General features: G+C 36.0%; 1 protein-coding gene across 7 annotated transcripts in view; it reads left to right on the top strand.

The window, feature by feature from the left end:
• LOC142983853 (zinc finger protein castor homolog 1-like) overlaps positions 1–19,610 on the top strand; it is an 83,197-nt gene extending 63,587 nt beyond the window's left edge. For 3 of the 7 annotated variants that reach the window (XM_076130998.1, XM_076130999.1, XM_076131005.1), the window contains 19 exons: positions 6,476–6,560; positions 7,013–7,139; positions 7,524–7,664; positions 8,032–8,233; positions 8,557–8,779; positions 10,088–10,223; positions 10,983–11,125; positions 11,492–11,642; positions 11,878–12,384; positions 12,462–12,978; positions 13,274–13,617; positions 13,921–14,034; positions 14,393–14,541; positions 14,915–15,040; positions 15,357–15,476; positions 15,782–15,877; positions 16,162–16,250; positions 16,692–16,841; positions 17,233–19,610. In XM_076130998.1, coding sequence (XP_075987113.1) covers positions 6,476–6,560; positions 7,013–7,139; positions 7,524–7,664; positions 8,032–8,233; positions 8,557–8,779; positions 10,088–10,223; positions 10,983–11,125; positions 11,492–11,642; positions 11,878–12,384; positions 12,462–12,978; positions 13,274–13,617; positions 13,921–14,034; positions 14,393–14,541; positions 14,915–15,040; positions 15,357–15,476; positions 15,782–15,877; positions 16,162–16,250; positions 16,692–16,841; positions 17,233–17,390 — 3,578 coding nt within the window. In that variant the 3' untranslated portion in view covers positions 17,391–19,610. The remainder of the gene's footprint in view (positions 1–6,475; positions 6,561–7,012; positions 7,140–7,523; positions 7,665–8,031; positions 8,234–8,556; positions 8,780–10,087; positions 10,224–10,982; positions 11,126–11,491; positions 11,643–11,877; positions 12,385–12,461; positions 12,979–13,273; positions 13,618–13,920; positions 14,035–14,392; positions 14,542–14,914; positions 15,041–15,356; positions 15,477–15,781; positions 15,878–16,161; positions 16,251–16,691; positions 16,842–17,232) is intronic. The other 4 variants (XM_076131004.1, XM_076131003.1, XM_076131001.1 and 1 more) reach the window with 4 other exon arrangements.
• The last annotated feature ends 2,291 nt before the right edge of the window (positions 19,611–21,901 follow it).

Consider the following 21,901-nt stretch of genomic DNA (forward strand, 5'->3'; position numbering starts at 1 on the left):
ACGACAGTATGAGAACCTCGTTTATTTCCTGTACGAGGATGCTCAGTATATTTAGATTTTACAATCCCTACGTGTTTTGTATCCTTATTTATAACTACTTTAATATTCTCGTGAATCTGCGATGACGTAAAATCACGTTTAATTGCAGTACTTAAGCCATTTAAATAGTAAAGTCATGTATTTATTGCATCGAGATCGTGCCCTCCCATAAACTTTGTCACCGGATTTATTATTTACATCTTTCTTTAAATTTGAATGATCATTGTAGCAAAACTTTTATTTCCAATCTTGATATTCGGTATCGATAATGAGAGCCATAAACTACGGTATACGTATCACCTGCTCTTAAACAAAAAGAATCGATTGTACGAGTAAAAAGTCTCGATTATCGCCGCATTAATCCACATAATCGATCCGAGACGTCGATGGCCGGCACTAGTCTATCCATCATTGTGCCCCCTTTGTGCTTTTTTTTACTTTTCTTTTCAATTAGTGTCCGTTTATGTACTGTGGTAGCCCACCTTGCACGGTAGTTGCTATTGTCATTATTAAGTTGCGGCTGACGAGATGTATCTAAAGTTTTAGACTCGATTATTCACTGATCTTTTCCGATAGGAACGTTCTTCTCTACTTATTTTTCGTAGTGTATAAATCTAGGTAATCTTACTGTTTAAAAGGCGAATTTTCAACAAAAAACCTACAGTAGGTACTCTCGTACATACATTACTTTATGTTTTAAAAAGCCATGAATGAATATGTTTTTGAATCGTGTGAACTCATCGTTCTTAGCATCAAACGACATCAGAATAAATCCCATTCACTGGCCAATTACCTATTTTGTATTGAAACCACGCCCCTACGTTTAGCCCCGTCGCTCAGAAAACTGTACATGAACTATTATGCGCACACGACCACTTTTTATATCATCCACATACAAAATGGTAATATTCTTCGACTAATATCCTTATAAGACAGAACTACACGTTTCAATTTGATCCAAACGTCAAAACTATTAAACATCGAACGTACATTTCAAATGGAAAGCCAATAAATAATAAATCAAACCGATATAAATTACTTCTTCCATATACAAACTAAGCAAAAAAACATCTATGTCACACAGCATGAAATAAAAACCACTCTAATTGACTAGCCGGGTACAGTGAACAAAATATAAAAACAAAAGCAACCATCAAGCCACAGTAAACAGAGCAAAAACACAAACAAGATCATGAGGAATCATTTACTCCAATCAGCGCGTGCGCAGGACCACGGACATGCCTGAACAAAGACGTACATCTACAGCCGCCTATAGCGTGCTAATGGCGATTCCTACACCATACACATTATAATACATTACAACCATTTCAAAACTAAATTACGAGACCGCAAAAACCTATTTTATATAACACTACAATTTGATAAATCATTGTTTCCAAAAAAACATCAACTTTTGACCTAATGGCGTGCCATTATAAAACAACGATTCCGGAACAAACGAATTCTTACATTATTATGTAGCACGCCACACAAAATTCAATAGAGATTTAATAAAAGATAACGAGTGAGCGACTGTAGAGACTGTAGAGAAACAAATCAAAGGCTAACAAAACGCGTACGTCATCCGGCGTTACATTGCACATAAAATTGCCTTCAACAGACGTAATACGAACAAGTGATCTCCGGCGCAACATATCTAGATTCCTTATCGATCGATGGATCCCGATTTGATCTACGCATGCGTACGTTCATAATTATCTGTGCTCTTTCATCCGCCGACACAAGTTTACGACCGCCTGCCCCGTGTAAACGTCTGAAATCATATTGCCAAGTAATTAATGATCATTACTAACTTTAATATGGACAATTAACTACACAGTACACAATACAATGTAATTATAACACGACTGATGCTCTCAATAACAACTTCTAAGATCGACTTACAGATTTCACCGTTATCACCCGTTCCGTGATTGACGTGTGGAATTTCTTCATAATTAAAACAGTGAACCCAAAATCGTACCTTGGGAAACCCCGATCAACTTTTTGTCACTAAACATGACACGAGGAAAAAAATCACTTTAGAATTATTTAAAAACGTATGACAATAACAAAGCAACAAAAAGATTCTTAGATATAACACAATAAGAACGCCAGAAAAAATAATCTGAGCCGTACAGGAAAACGTTAAAACATATTTTCAATGTTGCATCAACAATAAGCGATCCTTGGAAAATAAAACTAGACACGTTGGCCCCTTATCCGTACATCTTCAAACGAAATATTGTAATAAAAAGTACTTAGAATACGACAAGGTAGTTATTGACGCTCTCGATCGCTTTACATACGATTCACAGTCATAACTCGCGCACATAGAGCTCGGTGTGAGCTGACTCCGCGCCGCCGCCAGTAAACTTAAATTGGTCATCAATTGACGTAACGCTACAAGGAATGATATGATTCATCTCGTTTCTGTACAAATTGGGATGTGAGATTCATATTTTTATTCAATTAGATACGCGGGAACTTCCATATGTGGCCTGTATTCAATAACATTCTTTATGAAGACTATTCCATCTTGTGTTTTTGTGGCCGTTAATATTTTAAGTCACAAAACGAGTCTTCGACATCATAACTTGTTAATAAGCTTAAGAATTCTAAGTAGATATTTATACATAGATGATCTCGTGTATGTCAATAGTCAGATCTTTGTCCGTACGTACACCCATCGCCCCGCCTCATTACCTCCTATACGATACAGCCTCACTTTAATGTACTATCACATTGACCGCGACGGCCAGCCTAACTTGATCTCTCGTTTCAATAAAAACATTAATAAAGTAATCAACATTACATATCAGGCTAAGCTGGACATGTATTCCCAAAGATGTATCGAATTTGCACTCGTCGGAATCAAGTTTTTCTTTATACAGTCGTAATAAAGATGAGAATGGTTTGTCGTTTAATGGTATTACTGTAAACGATTGTAAAGACACGTGAATTGGTGTGTGTAGTAACCGCATTTACATTTTAGACATACTTGCAGAGAGTAAATGTCAATTTAGATGGAAGACGGGTACTGATGCAAGAAATTGATGCAGTTATTGAACTCTTGGACGATGATCTGATTGTCGATGTGAAGACAATGGAATAATTAATGAGAGATATCAAATACGCTTTCAAAGTATCGCTTTTTAATTTGTAAAATGATTGGTGATTGGCAACGTAGAAAAAGTTATGTACGATGTAGATTGATTACGGTATTCAAATAGATAATAGATAATATTATATATTTCTCAATTTTTAAACAAGTAGCGATATTGCAATGGTGATTTGGCAAATTATAAACCGCAAACGAGTCGATCGATCACAGATAAATTAACTACTGAATCAAATAACACTTAACGTTCAAATATTAAGTGTTCCGGGAACAGCAAAGCCCATATTTGATTGACCGAAACTTTTAAAAACAATATTCTAGCGGCGGTCTAAATTCGGCCGCACAAATCCGTTTATCTAAATCTTAAGTGACATTTTAATTTCAATTAGTCATAGAACTGTAAATGGTGACCGAAAACGAAGGCTCTGTACTGACATTTATTCGTTTTCCACTTAACTAAATGCCAGAGAAGGATTATGTGGATTCCCAGCCACAACGGTCACAGCTGTCTCAGGAAATTTAAAAAATTGTTCACTTTATTCACATGCTCAAGATTTTGGTTTCATATTTAGCTTTTTTGTTTCTCGGAATATGGATTGAGTTTGGAATTTTTGTTTGTTTTAAGTATTACAACAAAACAAACTGTGATTATAGGCATGTGTTCCATATACCTCTACGAAGCTGTACAAGCTTCAATCAACACTATACGCAAACCTTTGCGAGCAAACAGCGCAGATTTCAATTAAACGGATCAGCCATTTTCATGGATACGTCGGGATGAATCGTCGGCAAATATACAAAACGTGCTTGATAAAAAACAAGTTACAAAGAAAATGAGTAATGCAAACCACTTCAAGTTCGAAATGAGTAATGTAAATGGCTCTTATAGTTTTATAAGATAAACCGTGCAATGTGTTTCATCCGTCGGAACTCAAGAAACGTGTGAATTATATCGATTTCTTACTTTATTTTTTGTTCTGTACAAGTACTTTTTGTTGTTTTTTTGCACGTATGCTCATGATTATTTCTGGAGTCACTAGTTGATCGGTAGAGTACAGCTTTGTACCCACTTTGTTTATTTTATATCCTGATCTCCGTAAAAAATGTTTCTAGATAAACTTTAGCACGATCTTCGGTGGTATCGCGAATCTTTTACTATATCTTTTTGAACACAGCTTTCATGTGTTGAGATTGTAATAAATAATGTATTGGAAAGGGATCGTCTATCAGACAATGAACTGTACATCACCATCGATCTGTCTGTCAACGGCAATCAAATTCCAAAGGAAGTCCCCACCCAATTTCCTTCGATCCATAAATCCCAATACTAAGAACTTTCGATCACTCGTGGTTCCGTTGAGCGAGTTCAAAAACCCATTATAACATTATGAGGAGCCATTGTTTCGGCTGAATGAGCCGGCACAATATCTTACGAAATTTCCTAAAAAACTTACCACCGTATTATGGATGTTTATTATGTTGGTACTTATCTGATTCCGTGTAGGCCATTGTCTCTTTGTTTCCATCGGTGTTTGAAATTTTAAATCGAACCACCACGTACATTTGTAATAATTCATTGAAATTATAATTTGTATGTGCATTGTAATTAGGTATGGAGGAAGTTGTATTGTCAACAGCTGGTTAATGGTTCCTTACATATTGTTTAGTTAAGAAATAAGTTGTGAGAGCGTACATTTGCATAAGTTAACGGTATATTTAACGACGTCAATGATTGCGAGTTTAATCCAAGTTTAACTGTACTAGGTCATTTTTTCTAACAATATCAATGAATATAAAATATGTACATACATATTCAAAAGCTCAAAGAAATTGTTGCCCTAATTTTTTATTGCTTGTTCGTGTTTTCACAATAATTTCAACATCCGCGTTATAATTCTCTTATTTTGGTTAACTATCTTCTTAAGTGTAATCTTATCTTCAATCTCAATAAATTAGAGGTAATAAACACGACTTAGTATCGACATACAATTGTTTTTCTGTATTCGCACTATCGCCAACGAGTCGTGAGCTATTAACTTTGTAACATCTGATTTATTTAGGGCTGCATCATACACACCATCACCTTTCACAACCACCTTTAAAAATTCAAAACTATCTTTATCTACTCATAAATTGACTTCTTTAACATTCAATAGATCAGTTACATCAAAATTTTGTCTAACATTATTATATGTTAACAAGAAATTAGTTCTTCAAACTTTCTATGTATCGCCAGCCCTGCAAGAGCAAGTGATTCCTCATTCATTAATAATAACCTGCTCTCACTAAACCGTTGTAACAATCACGATTCATGCACGACTTATGTAACATACCAAATTATCTATCCGTATGTTAACCTCCATTGTGTTCCCAACTCTAATCTACATAAGTATAGGTATTAATTCGTCTTTCAAAAACGATTTTGTAAAAAAGCTAAGAACATTTCGACACCGTAATGTCCCAAGTTTAATTCTCTTTAAAAGTTTACACGCGAGTTTTTCAATACAATGCATACGACTGTAATGATGAGCTCACAAGTGTTTTATGTCCTCGATCAAAAGATGCTCCAGTTTGGGAAAGGCTTCAGTGATACAAAGGTGTTAAAACGAATTTACATTTTATTATTTCTGAAATATCTTTCTTCGAAATTAAAAGTAATTGACCACAAAAACGTTCATTTATCCTCAAACAAACCCAAAAATGAAACCGCATTAAAAGCATTTGCACGGACTTTGAACCGCTACGTCAATAAGATACATTCAAATTTCATAAATAAAAATATCCAACGTGTTAAACATTCGGTTCTCGGTCCACACACTCGTTTCTATTTAAAAGATAACATCTCTAGTCGTGTAAAAAAATGAATCGATACACAAAAACAGTTTCGTACAGCAGTGTACATAGAGCGAGAGTCAACGATCACTCACAATGGGCCGCTCCGCAGTGACTAGGAGAAAACATTGATTAATTACCATAATAATTTATTTGATACTCCAAAACTTGATACGGGGAGGGGCCGCTTACACAACCCGCGAGACGTTTAAGTTGTTTTTGAACTAAAAACCTCTAACTATAAGCGTCGGAACGCAAACGCGGATGGAACGCGAGTAAAAGACTCGCTAGTTTTAAAATATGATGAAAACACTACATTGTTTGGTTGAATATGATGCATGGAGGTGATTTGGCTGTTCCAAACAAAAGAATAAGTTTGACGGAAAAGGAATGGATGAATGTATCGTTAGTTATGATTGTTTCGATATGTATTAGCATAATATAGTTTTTTGTTTGTATCAACGTGGATGTTTTTTTGTTTAGGTTTGTTGTCGGCGTTGAATCACTTGGAGCAGGCACGCAAGAACTCGTTGCAGACGACGGTCGACTACTCCAGATATGTTAAAAGGTATTATGGCTTCTGAAATTATACTTTATGTAATTTACCTGTCACTTTTTGTGAAGAGCCAAGCGTGAATATCGTCTATCGTTTTTGGTTTGTTAGAAACGTTATTTGTAGTGATGATGATGATATATTTTATGTTTTTGCTTCACTACACTTGGATATTAATTTGTGTAATGATTTTAATTACTAACCGTTTGTTTAAACCGGATTGCGCAAATGTCAGATGTTGAACCGTCACTGGTAGCCACATGTTTGAATTCATCTTTGTAATATTTTAGTTATTGTTTTTTGTTCATCCTTGTAGAAACAAAATATATATCATGGAATTTTTCGTTATCAAGCAAAACGTCTTCAAAAGCCTCACAAATAGCCGCTCTACTTCCAATAAGTTCTTAGTCTTAAGTCTAATTACATTCTGTTTCAATATTAACTTACCAATATTTCTTGTAAATCAGGTACAGTTCGACGCTGGAATGCGGTTCCTCATACTGCAAAGACCTGGGCTACCGGGAGCACTTCCACTGCATGGACTGCACCGCCAGGGTGTTCTGCAAGAAGGAAGAGATGATCAGACACTTCAAGGTAAGTTGCACCACATATAAATCGCAGCTAAAGCTTCTTTGATTATGAATGAAGTTTTTTATACTTTGAATAGAAAAGTTTCCTATTGTTCTCCAAGAACTTTAAATCCCTTTCATCAAAAGAGTTAGCTTTACATATTCTACGCTGAAAAATCTAGAAATTTGTCTGTTTGTATATTATGTCAATACTTCATATAGTAAGGTAGACTGAAATATGAACGCGAATAAAGTGAAAGAAGGTTTATACAATAATATGGATGTGAATAAAGCAAAAGAAATCTATAGGGATCATAGCAAGTTCTTTCCTCACTGTCTGCCCCTATAATTAAACCATGTGTAGTTTCATGTAAGTATGTATAATAACATCTATTTTTTCTTCCCCTAGTGGCACAAGAAACGCGACGAGTCTCTCGCGCACGGCTTCATGCGGTACTCACCGCTCGACGATTGCTCTGAACGATTCTCCGACTGTCCCCACAATCGCAGCCAGACCCATTATCATTGCATTCAAGATGGCTGTGATAAGGTAAGATAATAATTCCTTTCTTTTTTAATATCCTTAGCATTTTTCATAATGTTTTCAGCCGCGAACGAAAGTGCACTTATTCTACCTGACGCCACCTTAATCATCTGCAATAGATGTATTCAGTCCAATGCTAATGAAACTGCTTGTGTACTTTTAATCACACCACTCGCTGGATCGAAAAATCCAAAACTTAACTAGCTAATCTTAAAAAATAACATTTATAAGTAAATCACCACATGACGAAAATTTGCGAGCATTGGGTGATATCATACCTACTACATCTCGGTGAAAGAAGTAGGTATAAGCCTACAAACTCTGAGAAAACGTCATCATCAAAACTAACAAACCATTTTTTCTTGGTAACCAGGTGTACATATCAACATCAGACGTGCAGATGCACGCCAACTACCACAGGAAGGACTCCGCTATCCTTCAGGAAGGTTTCCAACGGTTCAGAGCCACGGAGAGCTGTGCCGCCCCCCACTGCGTCTTCGCCGGTCAGAGGACCACGCACTTCCATTGCAGACGCCCTGGATGCACTTATACCTTCAAGAATAAGGCTGATATGGGTAAGTTGGTCTACATTATTATTCACCTCTCCAAAACTCTATCTTGCATTAATTTTGGCCCGCCTTTAAGGCTTTGCTAGATCATATGCGGAAACTTGCAACAGATTGTATATCCTTAAAGGAGTATTTTATAAAACACAGTATATGAAGCATAGTACAATATTTTACTAGAATCGAAATCTTCTTCTAGTGCAATAGTATTACAATAACACGTAAATTTGACACTGAAATTAATGTAGGTACAGCAAAACATTCTATAGCCTCAAAATTAGCTCATATTAAAAATGACCTTAGCTTTCTAATCAACATATAATCTTCTGCAGAAAAACACAAAACCTACCACATCAAAGACGAGGCTCTATCAAAAGACGGCTTCAAGAAGTACATGAAGAATGAGGCGTGTCCGTACCGCGACTGCCGGTTCAGCAAGACCTGCAACCACATCCACTGCATCAGACCTCACTGCAACTACGTGCTGCACTCCAGCAGCCAGATCTTCACTCATAAGAGGAAGCATGAGAGGAAGGAACAGGAAATGAGCTTTGGGTAAGTGGAATTCTTTGAAAGATGTTTTTAAGAAATGTGACTCAACGTACTAGCGAATCATCGCTCATCATCACTTAACGATCAATAGAAATACGGGATTTTTGGTGATGATGTTAGCAGCTTAGTAAGTTAATTAGTAATTATTAATAATGGCAATATAGTCTTTCCAATTTTATCGTGTTCAATAGTTTTTTCAGTTGTAGGAATCACCTCTTTTTCATTCTTGTCACTTCAAGGCAGTATGTTTCCTAAATGGAAATCGAAAATTTATTCCAATATCAGAAATATAGCTTATTTTCAAAAAGAATAAGATACATGTCATCCCAAAATATTGGACTAAGGAGTACAAAAGTTTATTAACACCAATCGGTTACCCATCTATATACTGTCCGTGGAAACGGTTGCTTGACTTTTGGGTGGAGCGTTTCTTTTTCCTCAACCTTGATGATTTCATACGCAGTTTTCAAATGATTGATTAAAACTGCAAGGTGTGGATATATAATAACTGAGTCAGTACTTATAATGTGTGCCTTGCATTACGCCATGCGTCAACACCATTGCCCCACTGGACGCATGTCGTCCATATAAATTATGTTATTATCAATTGATGTCACTTTACATTTACTAATGCTTGTACTTATATTATTAAGGCGAGCTGTGGAAGAAAAATATATGATTATTTTTAATGAAAAGCATATTTAATTATGTTGGAGGGACTTTTAGAAATGACATTTTTGATAGACCTTGATCACAAATGCAAGGAATATAATAATATAAATAAATAAATAAATTTAACCCATTAATGTCCCACTGCTGGGCAAGGGTCTCCTCCCGTAATGAGGGAGGGATTAGGCCTTGAGTCCACCACGCTGGCCAAGTGCGGGTTGGGGACTTTGCATGCCCTCAATAAATGTATTAAACAAATTTTAGGCATGCAAGGTTTCCTCACGATGTTTTCCTTCACCGTTACGTTATATACGGTCTGAAAATTAGTTTTAAATCTCAATGTTCTTTTTAGAATAGGGTGTAGGTCCGGCTTTTTAATAGAAAGGAAAATTAACGTGGGATTCAAATAAATGGTATGTTATACTAGGATCTTAAGACTCAAGGTCTAAACCCTCTCTGGTTTTGGAGGAGACCCTTGCCCAGCAGAGAGACACGTCACGGGTAAAAAAATTGCTAGGGTCCGATTGATACAAGGCTTTTATTCTACATGTTTGTTAATACTACTCATCCTATGACCATTTCTAGCGAAAAACATTGTTATTGCTTTTACAACAATCATCTTAATGACGTCTTCATCCACAGGCTGCCAACTTCAGTGATTCAAAGTGCTCTCATGCAGCAAGGAGCTGACCTCAGCATGTACTCCCCCGGAGGAAACCTTCACGTGGATGATGACATGTCTAACCCAATGATGGACTCTGACTACCCTCATCCATTTGTAAGTATATCATTAAATTATCTTATTTATTCCATGCTTCAATTTATTGGCAATTCAAGCCCTTGAAAGACTTCACTTTGATATAGTTTTATAAGTGTCATCTTAGTTATTGATAGTAGGGACTTTTAATATACTCTCAGGAAATATTATAAAACGATAAAAAAATAAAGTTTACGATACCCTATTTGTTTACGCGACGATTGTATGGATGTTGGTATCACCAAACGGTCACCCATCTATAGGCAGTCCGTAACAAAGGTTGCTTAAATTTTATATGGAGCGTCTTAAATATAATAAACAGTGTACTTAGTCATAAATTTAATGTAAATTGTTCAGAGATGACGCAACAAGTATATAATTGAAGTATTTTATGCCACTTATCTGAATAAGAGTAATTCTGTTAATAGAGCAGTAAATGTGGGTATTTGCATGTTGATTTCTGTCTCCGGGAAAATACCGTTGAGTTACAAATTAAGAGTTTTTTTGTACTGTTCTGTTTCCCTCATCGGATTACTGGGATTTTTCATTTGTAATTTTCTTATGAATAAACTCACACAGCAGCTTTATGTTTGTTTGTTCTATTTTTTTTTAACATACAGCCTTATCATCGTTTTCTAAATATAATCTACAAGCCAGCTAATTATCATCTAAATTAATTCAGTAATTTAGGCGAGAATGCGAATACTTTGATACAAAAAAATATTAGCCACTATGATTTTCAGGAATAATATAATTGATTTTAATCTACTTTTTCAACAGAACCCAGCCTTAGTAGAAGAGGCATCAAGAAAGTACATAGAAACCTTCAACGGTGGTAAGGAAGCCGACGACAAATGCAGCAAGTGCAGTGCCTTGAACAAGCACTACCATTGCTTAGCTGATGGCTGCAAAATGGCGCACAGGTAAAAAACACTATCAATTCTTTAAAATCATTATTTTTTTTACAACAGCAGTTAATTTCAAAACAAGTGCAATTTTCTACAACTACCTAACTAGCTTTCGAAAATTTTGTAATAAATGGTCAGCGCCCCAAGCGGATTTTAAAGGAACTAATTTGACAACAGCTATTCAATGCGGTACAAGTGGGAATAATCTACTGACTATTGAGCTAGATGAAGAGATGTCAGCGCTCCTAGCGGATTTTAAAAGAACTAATTTTTGACAAGTCATTCAAAATGTCAAATACTAGATAGCATAGAATGTGAGAATTATTACTATAGTTTCGGGTGTTATAGCTTTTCTTCTAACATGGTTTCCTTCTGTTTTAGCTGCCACACAACCATGGTGAAGCACGTAATGGAACATGAGCAGCAGAACCAGGTGACTGAAGCTTACTTCGTGACGTACACGCGTCACAACCCTTGCATGAACTCTGCTTGTCAGCATATCAGGGATATCACGCATTATCATTGTACTTGGGTAAGTTTAACAATAGCTTTATAATTTTATCATCCTCAAAAATATATAATCGGTGACATCTGAAGTACAATACTAAGTGTACCAGGTCTCGGGTTCAATTCCCGAGCCGAGTCTGATTCTTATTTATATTTGTCAGTTACAACTGCGTTACATCTTCATTATGGTAAAAGAAGCACGATTTTTAGAAAATATTATTCAACATGAATGTATTTTTAAAGTTTTTCTTCTCTTTCAGGAAAACTGCGGTGCAGTAATTCTTTCATCAGAGGAGCATCCATTCAGACGTTTGGAACATCACCGTCAACACGCGATTCTTAGCCCCATGTCTCCTAACTTAGCGTCTAGATTCGCTCCTAACTTCACTCCTCAACTATCAGCTCAGCTACACCCTAACATGGCAGCGCAACTCGGCCAAGTGCCAAGTCTGCCAAGTCTTCCGCCAAACTTGGCACAGCTGGCCCAGATGGCACCAAGTCTGTCTTCTCAACTGACTCCTAACCTCCAAGCTCAATTGAACCTTGGACCAAGTCCTGGGGTAGTACCCCAGCAGGTGAACCCATCAAGTTCTTTGGACGAGATGTTCAGTAGAAAACGAGGACGGCCACCGAAGAACAGGGTTGTTGAAGTATGGACTGACAACGTGACACCGCAAGCCATTTTCACGTCCTTCAAATTGCCGAAGAGCAATCAATTACCACCTGTGATACCATCACCGGTTATTCCTACCGTTGAGGAGTTTCCTGTAAGTATACATCACAAGAAATCACTCTAATATAACAAAAAAAATACCAGTTTACTAACCTGGTTGTTCTTTTCCAGCGCATCAAATTCCAGCACTTCGAAGTATTTACAAGCCCAGATACCTGCTCCTCATCATACCCTAGCTGCCAATTACGCATGACAAGACTCCACCTCCATTGCTTCAACTGCAGCTTTGCCGGAGAAACCCATATCATCATGGAAACCCACATGAGGGAAGCTCATGGTGTCAGCCCGTTGCTAGAAGGCTTTGATTATTTCACGTCTTTTGACCATTGTGGAGGAAAGAGCTGTTTTAAGAACCAGTTGAGGTCACATTTCCATTGCGCTCAAGGGAATAATTGCCCAGCAATTTTGACACAGTACTCTGCCTTAGCTACCCATAAGCATGGTAGAGGAACTCCAGTGATTAAGTGTGAGGACCAAGAGAAGCAGTTTGAGGAGGCTAAAGACTACTCTTTGAAGGAAAGAGCCTCAGTTGATAGTGTCAGCTCTATGAAGGAGCCAAGTGAATCGTTCACACCTACAAACTTTTCGATCAAGAGTGAGTTTGAAAGGGAACAAGATAATGTGTCCGGTGAGTGTTGTTCTTTTAAACAGTTTATAGGCCAGTTTCATGGCTTATGGATAAGCTATCTAATAGTTCCAAATTGAAGAAGCTATAGATAGATCTATCAATAATGACAGCAAATGTATTGAATTATCTGCCAATATTTCACTTGTTAAGCTAATCAAGACTTATTCACGAGTAGTGAAACTTGTCATTATATATCTTTAAAGCCGTTTTCCGACATATTATTGTGATCAAAAAGTGCTTTGGTATAGAAAATGTGTTGTCACCTAACTAATCTTCAAAATAATTTTCATTTCAGTAGTAAAAGCGACAGGAACCTTCTATCCATCGTCGCATCTTCGAAGCAATACATCATCACCCAGGAGCATCTACGACGCTTCCCCATCTAAAGACATGAAGCCACGCATGGAGTTTGACCAGAAGAAGGTCTTTGAACCGCCGAAGGTCTCTGGACCTACAATTCCACCTTCATGTCACGACCAGACCTGTCCTTTGAACAAGAATGCAACGGGAATGAACCTGCACTACCATTGCCCTCATTGCAGTCAGGCTTATGTGGACTTGAAGTTGCTCTTCAGTCACATGGTGAAGAAACACAGCAATACCATGGAGCCAGGACCTGTAGGATTGGCTGCTACTAAGGTGAGCATTTTCTTTGAAATAACAAAATTAGTGCCTCTGTGGCGCAGTCGATAGTGTATCCCACTTTTGATTATGAGGTGTCGGGTTTGTACCCCGTGTTGTTCACTGCTGTTTTCTTATTTATATTAGAATAATTTTCATTAGTATCTGACTAATTTGACTAATCATTAACGGAAAAAAGTCGGAGAATTACACACTTGCGTACACCTTCGGGTATAATAATAATAATATAATATAAGCATTATATTATGTATGTATGTTTGTATCTTGTTCCAATAACTAAGTTCATACTTTTGTGCACAGGAGACTTTGGAAAGGGAATATCCAGAGATATCGATACTTCCGTCTACTGCTTCTTCATCATCCACCAGCCAGGCACCTTCACCAAGCCAGAGACCACCAAACCCTGCTGATCAGGTAACTTAACACAATCACCTTATATTGTTTCAAATTACGTAACTTACAAACGTAAATTTATATTCGTGTGTTAAATTAGTTTTTTTATTTAGTTTAAATTAGAAATATAGTTTTGTTATTACCAGATTTTGGCTGGTGTTTTAACACCTGCATATTAACTAAGTTCTGGATATAGAAGGAGGCATCTGGATAAGCTATCTAATAAATATCTAGAAGTGATGAAATCGGGTCGTTTTCTGTTTCAGTTACTTGACTTATTAGAATTATGAACTCTTAGGTACCTTAGCTTGAAGAAATTACACTTTCAAACTAACCTGCTTAACTTTTTTTCTAACTATAAAACCTTGTTGTCTTTTAGGTGCAAGCAGTACAAAGCTTACTCCTGCAGCAGTATTTAGCTGGAGGCAGGAAAGGCAGTCTTCAAGAACAGCTAAAGATGCAGCAGCAATACACCGCATCATTGGCTGGTCTGCCCGGATTGGCACAAGTTGCTCTGTTCTCTCAAGGGTTAGTATTCGTATTTTAGGTTATCATCTACATATTTATACCCAAAGATCTTCCTTTTTTTCTCAAAACGACGGCTCCAGATCATACCAGCATTAGTGGAGAGCCTTGGAGGCAAGGTCCGTGAGCGACGGAGGTATACATAAATTAGAACTTCTGCGTTCTGTTTGATACAATGAATGTAAAGTAAACCTTGTAATTTTTTCATAAAGGTCCACATTTATGCATATTTTTAATTTTGAACTTTCGTGTTCTGTTTGATACAATTAATGTAGAGTAAGCCTTGTAATTTTTTGAATAGAGGTCAATATTTTTAATTTCCTGTAGCATAATACTCATTATAATCTAACTTATAATGTTTATTATTCTCTTACAGTGGATCACCATTCCCCTTATACCCCACAATGTTATACCCACCGGAGTTGCTGCTGGAACAGAGTCTACTCCAAGGACATGGTCTACCACCAGGCCTGGATAAGGAAGCTGAAATGATCGCTAAAACGTGAGTAGTAATATTATTAATATTCCTTTTTATGTCAGAACATCGCTCGTAAATTTTCTGATATTTATTCCCAATAGCGCTGAGTTTAATATTTTCAGTACATTGCCGAAAATTAGCGACAATTTTGATTACGTTATTATTTTTCAATGGCGCACTTTTATACTTAATGTTTTGGTGCACATAACATTTACTGTAGTAACAAAATATGACTGAGTTTTTCGATTTTGAACTTAGTCTGACTTCTCTTAAACCACGTTTTGTCTTACATATTTCTTTTTTAATTGTATTGATATCTAACTGTGTATTGTATTGTCAGCAGGCGCACGCACACGACACGCGGGCCGCACATGCGCGTGATGAAGGACGAGCCCATCCCTGAGGGCTACCTGCGGTTCCGCTTCAACGAGGACTGCGCATACCAGCATTGTGGATACAGGTACGTTTACAAACATCAACTTAAAAATAAGTAATATATCTTTGATTTTTTCTTTATAGAGAACTGGGCATTTTATTGTTGCCTTATTTGTGGGTCCTAAAACTTACATGGCATTTTCGTAAATTTTCAAAACTCATGCTTTTTACAGTGTTTATTTGTTTCACCCTAGGTTTTAAAGTTCACGAAAAGATCTTGATATTTAGAAAACATTTAAAGCATAGAAATATGAAGTCATTTTGTCATCCATACAATTAAAAGGGGCACTGTTAGTATACATTTTACTTATTTGTTTGTTTGTTTTGCAGGGAGCATCAAACCCACTTCCACTGCACTAGAAAGGACTGCGGCTACTCGTTCTGTGACAAGACGCGCTTCGTACAACACACGGCTCGACATGAAAGGTAAACATTATTATTTTAAGCAACTTTCAATTATTCTCTTATGCCTTTGTCTGCTTTCCACGGTATTATTGAGTATAATCATCTTTTTGAAAGGTTTGATATTTTAGAGGATTCAAGACCGAAATTAAAACATTAACTAATTGATTCTTGAGAGTATTTATATCACTACAATACAGGAAGATAGAGAATCATACGAATTTCTTAAATTTGAGGTACTTTTCTGCATTCGCCTAATATTGTTTTGTTTTACTAGAATGTTATTAACAAATTGTTGTTTATTTCAGATTGGACACATTGATGGGCGGTGACTTCCAGCAGTACCGCGCTAACGTGTACTGCAAGAGACCAGAGTGCCCTCACGCCTCTACATTTGGTAATTATCCCCTTTCTAAGTAGTAGTTTAGTACACTAACTCATTTTAACCTTAACATTAGATCCTTCAAAACTTGCTTAATTATTTTTGGAACATTTCAATTCATTTTCGCTTTAATTACAGCATTTTTTAAATTATTTTTTACTGATATACTCGACTGCCTCCGTCGCGCAATGGTGTAAGTCGCCTCGCTGCTGCCATTGCGTCGGGAGGTCGTCGTTTGATTCCCACACCAGACACAATCAGATCCGAAACAAATATTTCTGCAATCGTCAAATTATTGCTTCGGATCTGGTTGTACTTTGTTTCCATTGTATGTTTGCTAAAATCCTCGCGACACTAGAAAACTAGAAATTTTAAGTGCGGGACTTGTAAAAAAGCATTTTTTTTATATTGTTTATATGTTTTCTTGTTTGCTAATCATAATACTGGTGTGTCCAGGTACAGGCCAGAACAAGGCGTCTCACTTCCACTGCCTCAAGTGCGACTTCGTGTGCACCGACACTAACAAGGTGGTGGCTCATCGGCGCCAGCATCAGAAGCTCGACAGCATACAGGCGGCTGGCTTTGAGAAATTCCCGCCTAGTAAAGGTAAGAATGAGGAAATTTTTATTTTAGGTTAGTTTTTAGAGACACGAAGAGTGCAAGAGCCAAGTTAATGTATGTAATTTTCTTTTATTTTTAGTTGAATTTTAGAGCTACGAAGAGCCAATTTTATGTTAAAAATGTATAAATCTTATTCTGTTAGTGAAAATACTTTAATGTAATTTATAGTTTAGTAGCTATTTTGTGCTAAAAGAAAATGCTTACGGATTAGTATAAACAACATCTTATTATTATCGTTACTTGGTAGTTAGTATTTTGTTGAATTAGTTTTCGATTGCAAAATCAAAGCAGTAAAAACAAGCGTTTTATTAGTCCCTAGCTAAAGTCTATATCACATTTGTAAATACAGTATAACTAACTATCTTTTTTTTACCAGGTTGTGGCTACGAACCTCAATGCATCCACAGCAAGAAACAAACCCACTACCACTGCTTACAATGTGGTTTCGCGGTCCTCGGCCTGTCCCAAATGACGTCACACAAGTACAAACACCAGGAAGCGAACCTCGGACCTTCCACCAGTGGTACCAATTGACTATACCATTATTAAAGTGAAAGACTATAAAGTGATTTTGACATTGAAAAAATAATTTTCAAAACCCTTTGGGCTAATTCAAAGTGCCTACAAGTGAGATAAGGGTTATAATATATTAAATTATGGCGTGTAAAACAGTAGTATTTGGTCACTCAGCGGTGTACAGCCAAGTTAAATAATCCTACTGTTAGAATAGTGTCCCTTGAAATCTTGTGCCTTAGTCACAAACCGGATTGAAACTATGTGGCAAATGTTTTGTGCCAAACACAAAATGTAGTTATTAATTGTTGAATTTTATTGAGCGATTTATGATAGCGTACGATGATATGCTTAGAATATTTTCCTACAAATGTATGAACAAATATGTGAATAACCTGTAGATGCAACTGCATGCATGACAGTTTTGTGTTACGAACGATATTTTTAACTTGGCCCAATTTTCACAACATGGTACAAAAATATTTTTGATCGAAACAAAACATCGTTCGTAAAACAAAGCGGAATTTATATTTAAAAGTGTGTATTTCCTAAATCCTGACCAATCTTAGTTGTTAGTATATAAAATATTTATATTTATTACTTCCCCATGAAAAAGACATTTTTACGAATAGTATTATTAATGTAGAACTTCGTGAAATTATAAAAAAAATGTATAAGGCAATAAAATTTGGGTTAAGAACACCACTTTGTGCCTGGAGCGAAAAAGTCATGACAATATCAATTTTGCGATAAGTTCTGATAGAATTAAAATACTCATATTCAAAATTGTAACCACCTTGAAAGCGCCAAATGCCTCTCCTATCAGAAATTATCACAAAACATTAGTTTTACAATCGAAAAAAATATATTTAGTAAAAAAATCATATTTAATAAAAAAAATGGTCAATTCTATAACAAAATACAACTTGTAAATAAGATTAGATTATATATAAAAACACTATGTTAATAAAAATGTAATTGTTACAAAAATATTGGTATAAAATTATAAATGTATAAAACATTAGTGTACAGCGAACACGAGTGCTAATGTTTCTGATTCATGAGGTAGCCATAAAATGCCATAAATTTCATAATTAAGTAATAATTTTAATTGTTAACACATTATTTCAGTATTATGTATTTGTCCTTCTAAAACTACCTTTGCATTCCTGTTATTTGATTCCTGGCAAGTGTTTGAGCCACTTAGTTATAGAGAGTGGTTGTCGGCAACCACTTCGTGACCAAAACTGTTTAATTTTGTAACCCTATTCCTAGCATGTATCAGTATTTTGTAGCATAAGCTCTCTCAGTTGTTCCTATTACGTCATTTTGTCTATACATAACTTTATTTTTAATTTATATTCTATTTTATCTTCTGCAGTTCGAATTCTTGAGATTATGATGACATAAAAAATAAACAATAAACGATTACATTTTTCAAAGTATAAATTTTCATTTCAATTACTTTATTGTCTGCTCTTAATGGCGTTACATTTTGAGGTCAACTCAAAATGTAACAAAGAATATACAAAACTAAAAATTATGACCTATAATTAACTAACGCCATCTATTGAGCATTAAAAAAGAAAACACTATTTGAAAAAAATACCTGTTACTTATAAAAATATTCATAGTCTTATGAATTTGTCTTGAAGTTTATTTTATAATTAAAAAGCACTCTTAAAATATTTCACAAATCATTTAAACATTTTTCTTTATTTACCAGAATAGGCCGTGCCATAAAATGTAGTCACATTTAAATAAGAAATAATAAAGTTTTGGTCTAAAACATCTATTTAAAAATAAAAATAATTGGCTCAGTAATAATTAAATAATTGGCAATAATTATTATTTTGTTACATTACTTGTTTGTTATCTAATTTTATGTTATTTCTGTTTTATTTTCTTCTTTAAGTTTTCTTCCACATCATTTTTATATAAAAAAAATATAATTTAATCGCGTATTTATGTATTTTAGAATACGTAGCTTTAATTTTAGTATTGGTTAATTAATTTAAAAAAATATCCCGTCAAACATTAATTGTTTGCTAAAATACCGGATGGAGTGTTGAAAAAATACCTTTTTTTTTACAAAAATTGATAGTTAGGTACAAAATTTTGTTTAGCTGATATACACATTGTATGTAGTGTCCGAATATGAGCAGTTGGTTTGAAATTGGTATGATCTAGTTTAGAATTGTTTACCTCATGAGTTCTAGGAATTAAACGAGAATATCCTTATACACTGTGATTTTATTTATACACAACCTTCTTATTTTTTTCTTTTTAAAAAGACAACACCCGCACTAAGAATTACTCTTGTGTCGCGGGGACTTTTACAAACATACAAACAACGTACAACCAGACCCGAAACAATTATTTGTGGATCGCACAAATAATTGTTCCGTGTGGGAATCAAACCCACGACCTCCCGACGCAGTGGTGGTATCGGCGTGGCGACCTAAACCACTGCGCCACGGAGGCAGTAAAAAAAGTCTTTATCTTGTCCTTATCCCATGTTACCACTTAACGTGGGATAAGGTAAAGACGGAACTAGGTACTAGTTAACTAAAAACATGTTGGCTGATGTTTTTGTAATCGTCGGCCTACAAGACTTCAACTCTTCTTGAGACACACTACACCTAATTTGGGGAAAGCGACACTTCTTTGCGAAAACTCCTCTTTTAACCCATTTAATGGCTCTCTGCTCGACAAAATTCTCCTCCCGAATTAAGGAAGGGGTTAGGCTTATGGCTACTACACACATGCCACGCAGAGCTGTCAAATACTTGTATTAGTCGCTCGAATGTTAGGAACAAGTGAAGCCGGCTAGCCGCGTAACCCACGGGTACGCGTGGCGGCCATGCCGCCGGCACTGTGTGTAGCCTTAAGAGTCCAGAAAGTGCTTACTGCGTTAAATGTACTAAGAACTAAATCGTTAAATACTTTTTCTGTGGTACCTACATAGGACGTTGGTGTATGACCTCAAGTTTCAGGTTCGAGTCCCAAGAATAAAATCTTCTTAATATAAGTTCCACTAGCTCGACAAAACATGGGCGAAATATGTGGTCGTCTAGCCACCAACATAGCACCGGATACCGTAGGTTCGATTCCTACACGAAATACATAATTGTATGATCCAAAGATAGATTTAGATAAGTAATTTATTTTGAGTATCGAATTTATTTTAAGACCTGCGAAACATGTTTACTTAAAATTAAAATACTATAGTGGATACAGAAATACTGTTTATCATATACTTGAGAAGATCAAGAATTCATGGATAAACTTTACACTTTTACACATATAGCCTTTCCTTTCTTCAACTAAGTTGGCGTCGACTTTCAGTCTCATCAGCTGAATACCAGTATTTTACATGGAGCCATTGCCCATCGGACCTCCTCAACCAAGTTACCTGAGTTATTATAACACGACATCCCTCGGTAAGACTGGTTGTCAGAATTTCCAGCTTCTGACTACTGGTAACCATTGTCAAAGATCTTTGAATATGACAGGCGCGACGCACAATTTAAAGTGCCTACCGAAACACGGTGAAACTAGGTATGCACAATATGGTCACCCATCCACAGACCAACGTCAATTCAATCAACTAATTTCGGCAAGCATAGCTTAACCTGAGAGATTGATATGCGTGGTTGTTGTAACTTAGCCTTGTGGCTAAGTTACAACAACCACTTTGTGAGAAAGGACAAGGAGCTTGTGCTCCTTGTCCTTTCTCACAAAAACTATAAAACAAATTTTAAGAATATTTGCAAAAAAAAATGCATTAAACTGTACATAAATAATATCACGCCTCTTTCCCATCGGGGTAGGCTGAGACCAAAGAACGCCACTTAGTACGATCCTTACAAACATATCCTGCCTCATTCACACTATAATACTTTTTAACAGAAAAGCATTCCACGTAAAATCACGTTCACATGTTTAAATTAAATATAAAATACAAATACACATTCCTATTTTCAATACAAAACGTATCTTCTATAATTTCATATGAAATTCACCGTAGCGAATACAAAGCCGTCTCAGAAGCATAAAGGCACAAAGGTCTTTATGCACGTACAGTCATATGACGTTGTTGCACTGGCTTATTCACTATCTTTAACTTACAAACGTTTGATCAAGACGTGCTCTTAGAGTTTTGAGATGCTTAGTAAGACTCTTGTGTTTAGTTTAGATATGTTCTATAAATATATGTTTGTTGTTTCATAGAATTGGAGTTTTGGTTAAAATAATGGGTTTTCTTTTGTAGATGTTTAGGTGTTTACAATGAGCGCGATTTCTTTATATTGTTTTCATAAATTAACATCCACCCGCATTTATTTTTCTTTATTTATTAAAAAGACAACTCCCTCACTAAGAATTGCTCTTGTGTCGCGGGGACTTTTACAAACATACAAACAACGGACACAAAGCACAGCCACACTTGAAACAATTATTTGTGGATCGCACAAATAATTGTTCCGTGAGGGAATCGAGCCCACGACCCCGATGCAATGGTATCGGTGTGG

The sequence above is a fragment of the Anticarsia gemmatalis genome, chromosome 25 (genome assembly GCF_050436995.1).
Source record: "Anticarsia gemmatalis isolate Benzon Research Colony breed Stoneville strain chromosome 25, ilAntGemm2 primary, whole genome shotgun sequence".
NCBI classification, from domain to species: domain Eukaryota; kingdom Metazoa; phylum Arthropoda; class Insecta; order Lepidoptera; family Erebidae; genus Anticarsia; species Anticarsia gemmatalis.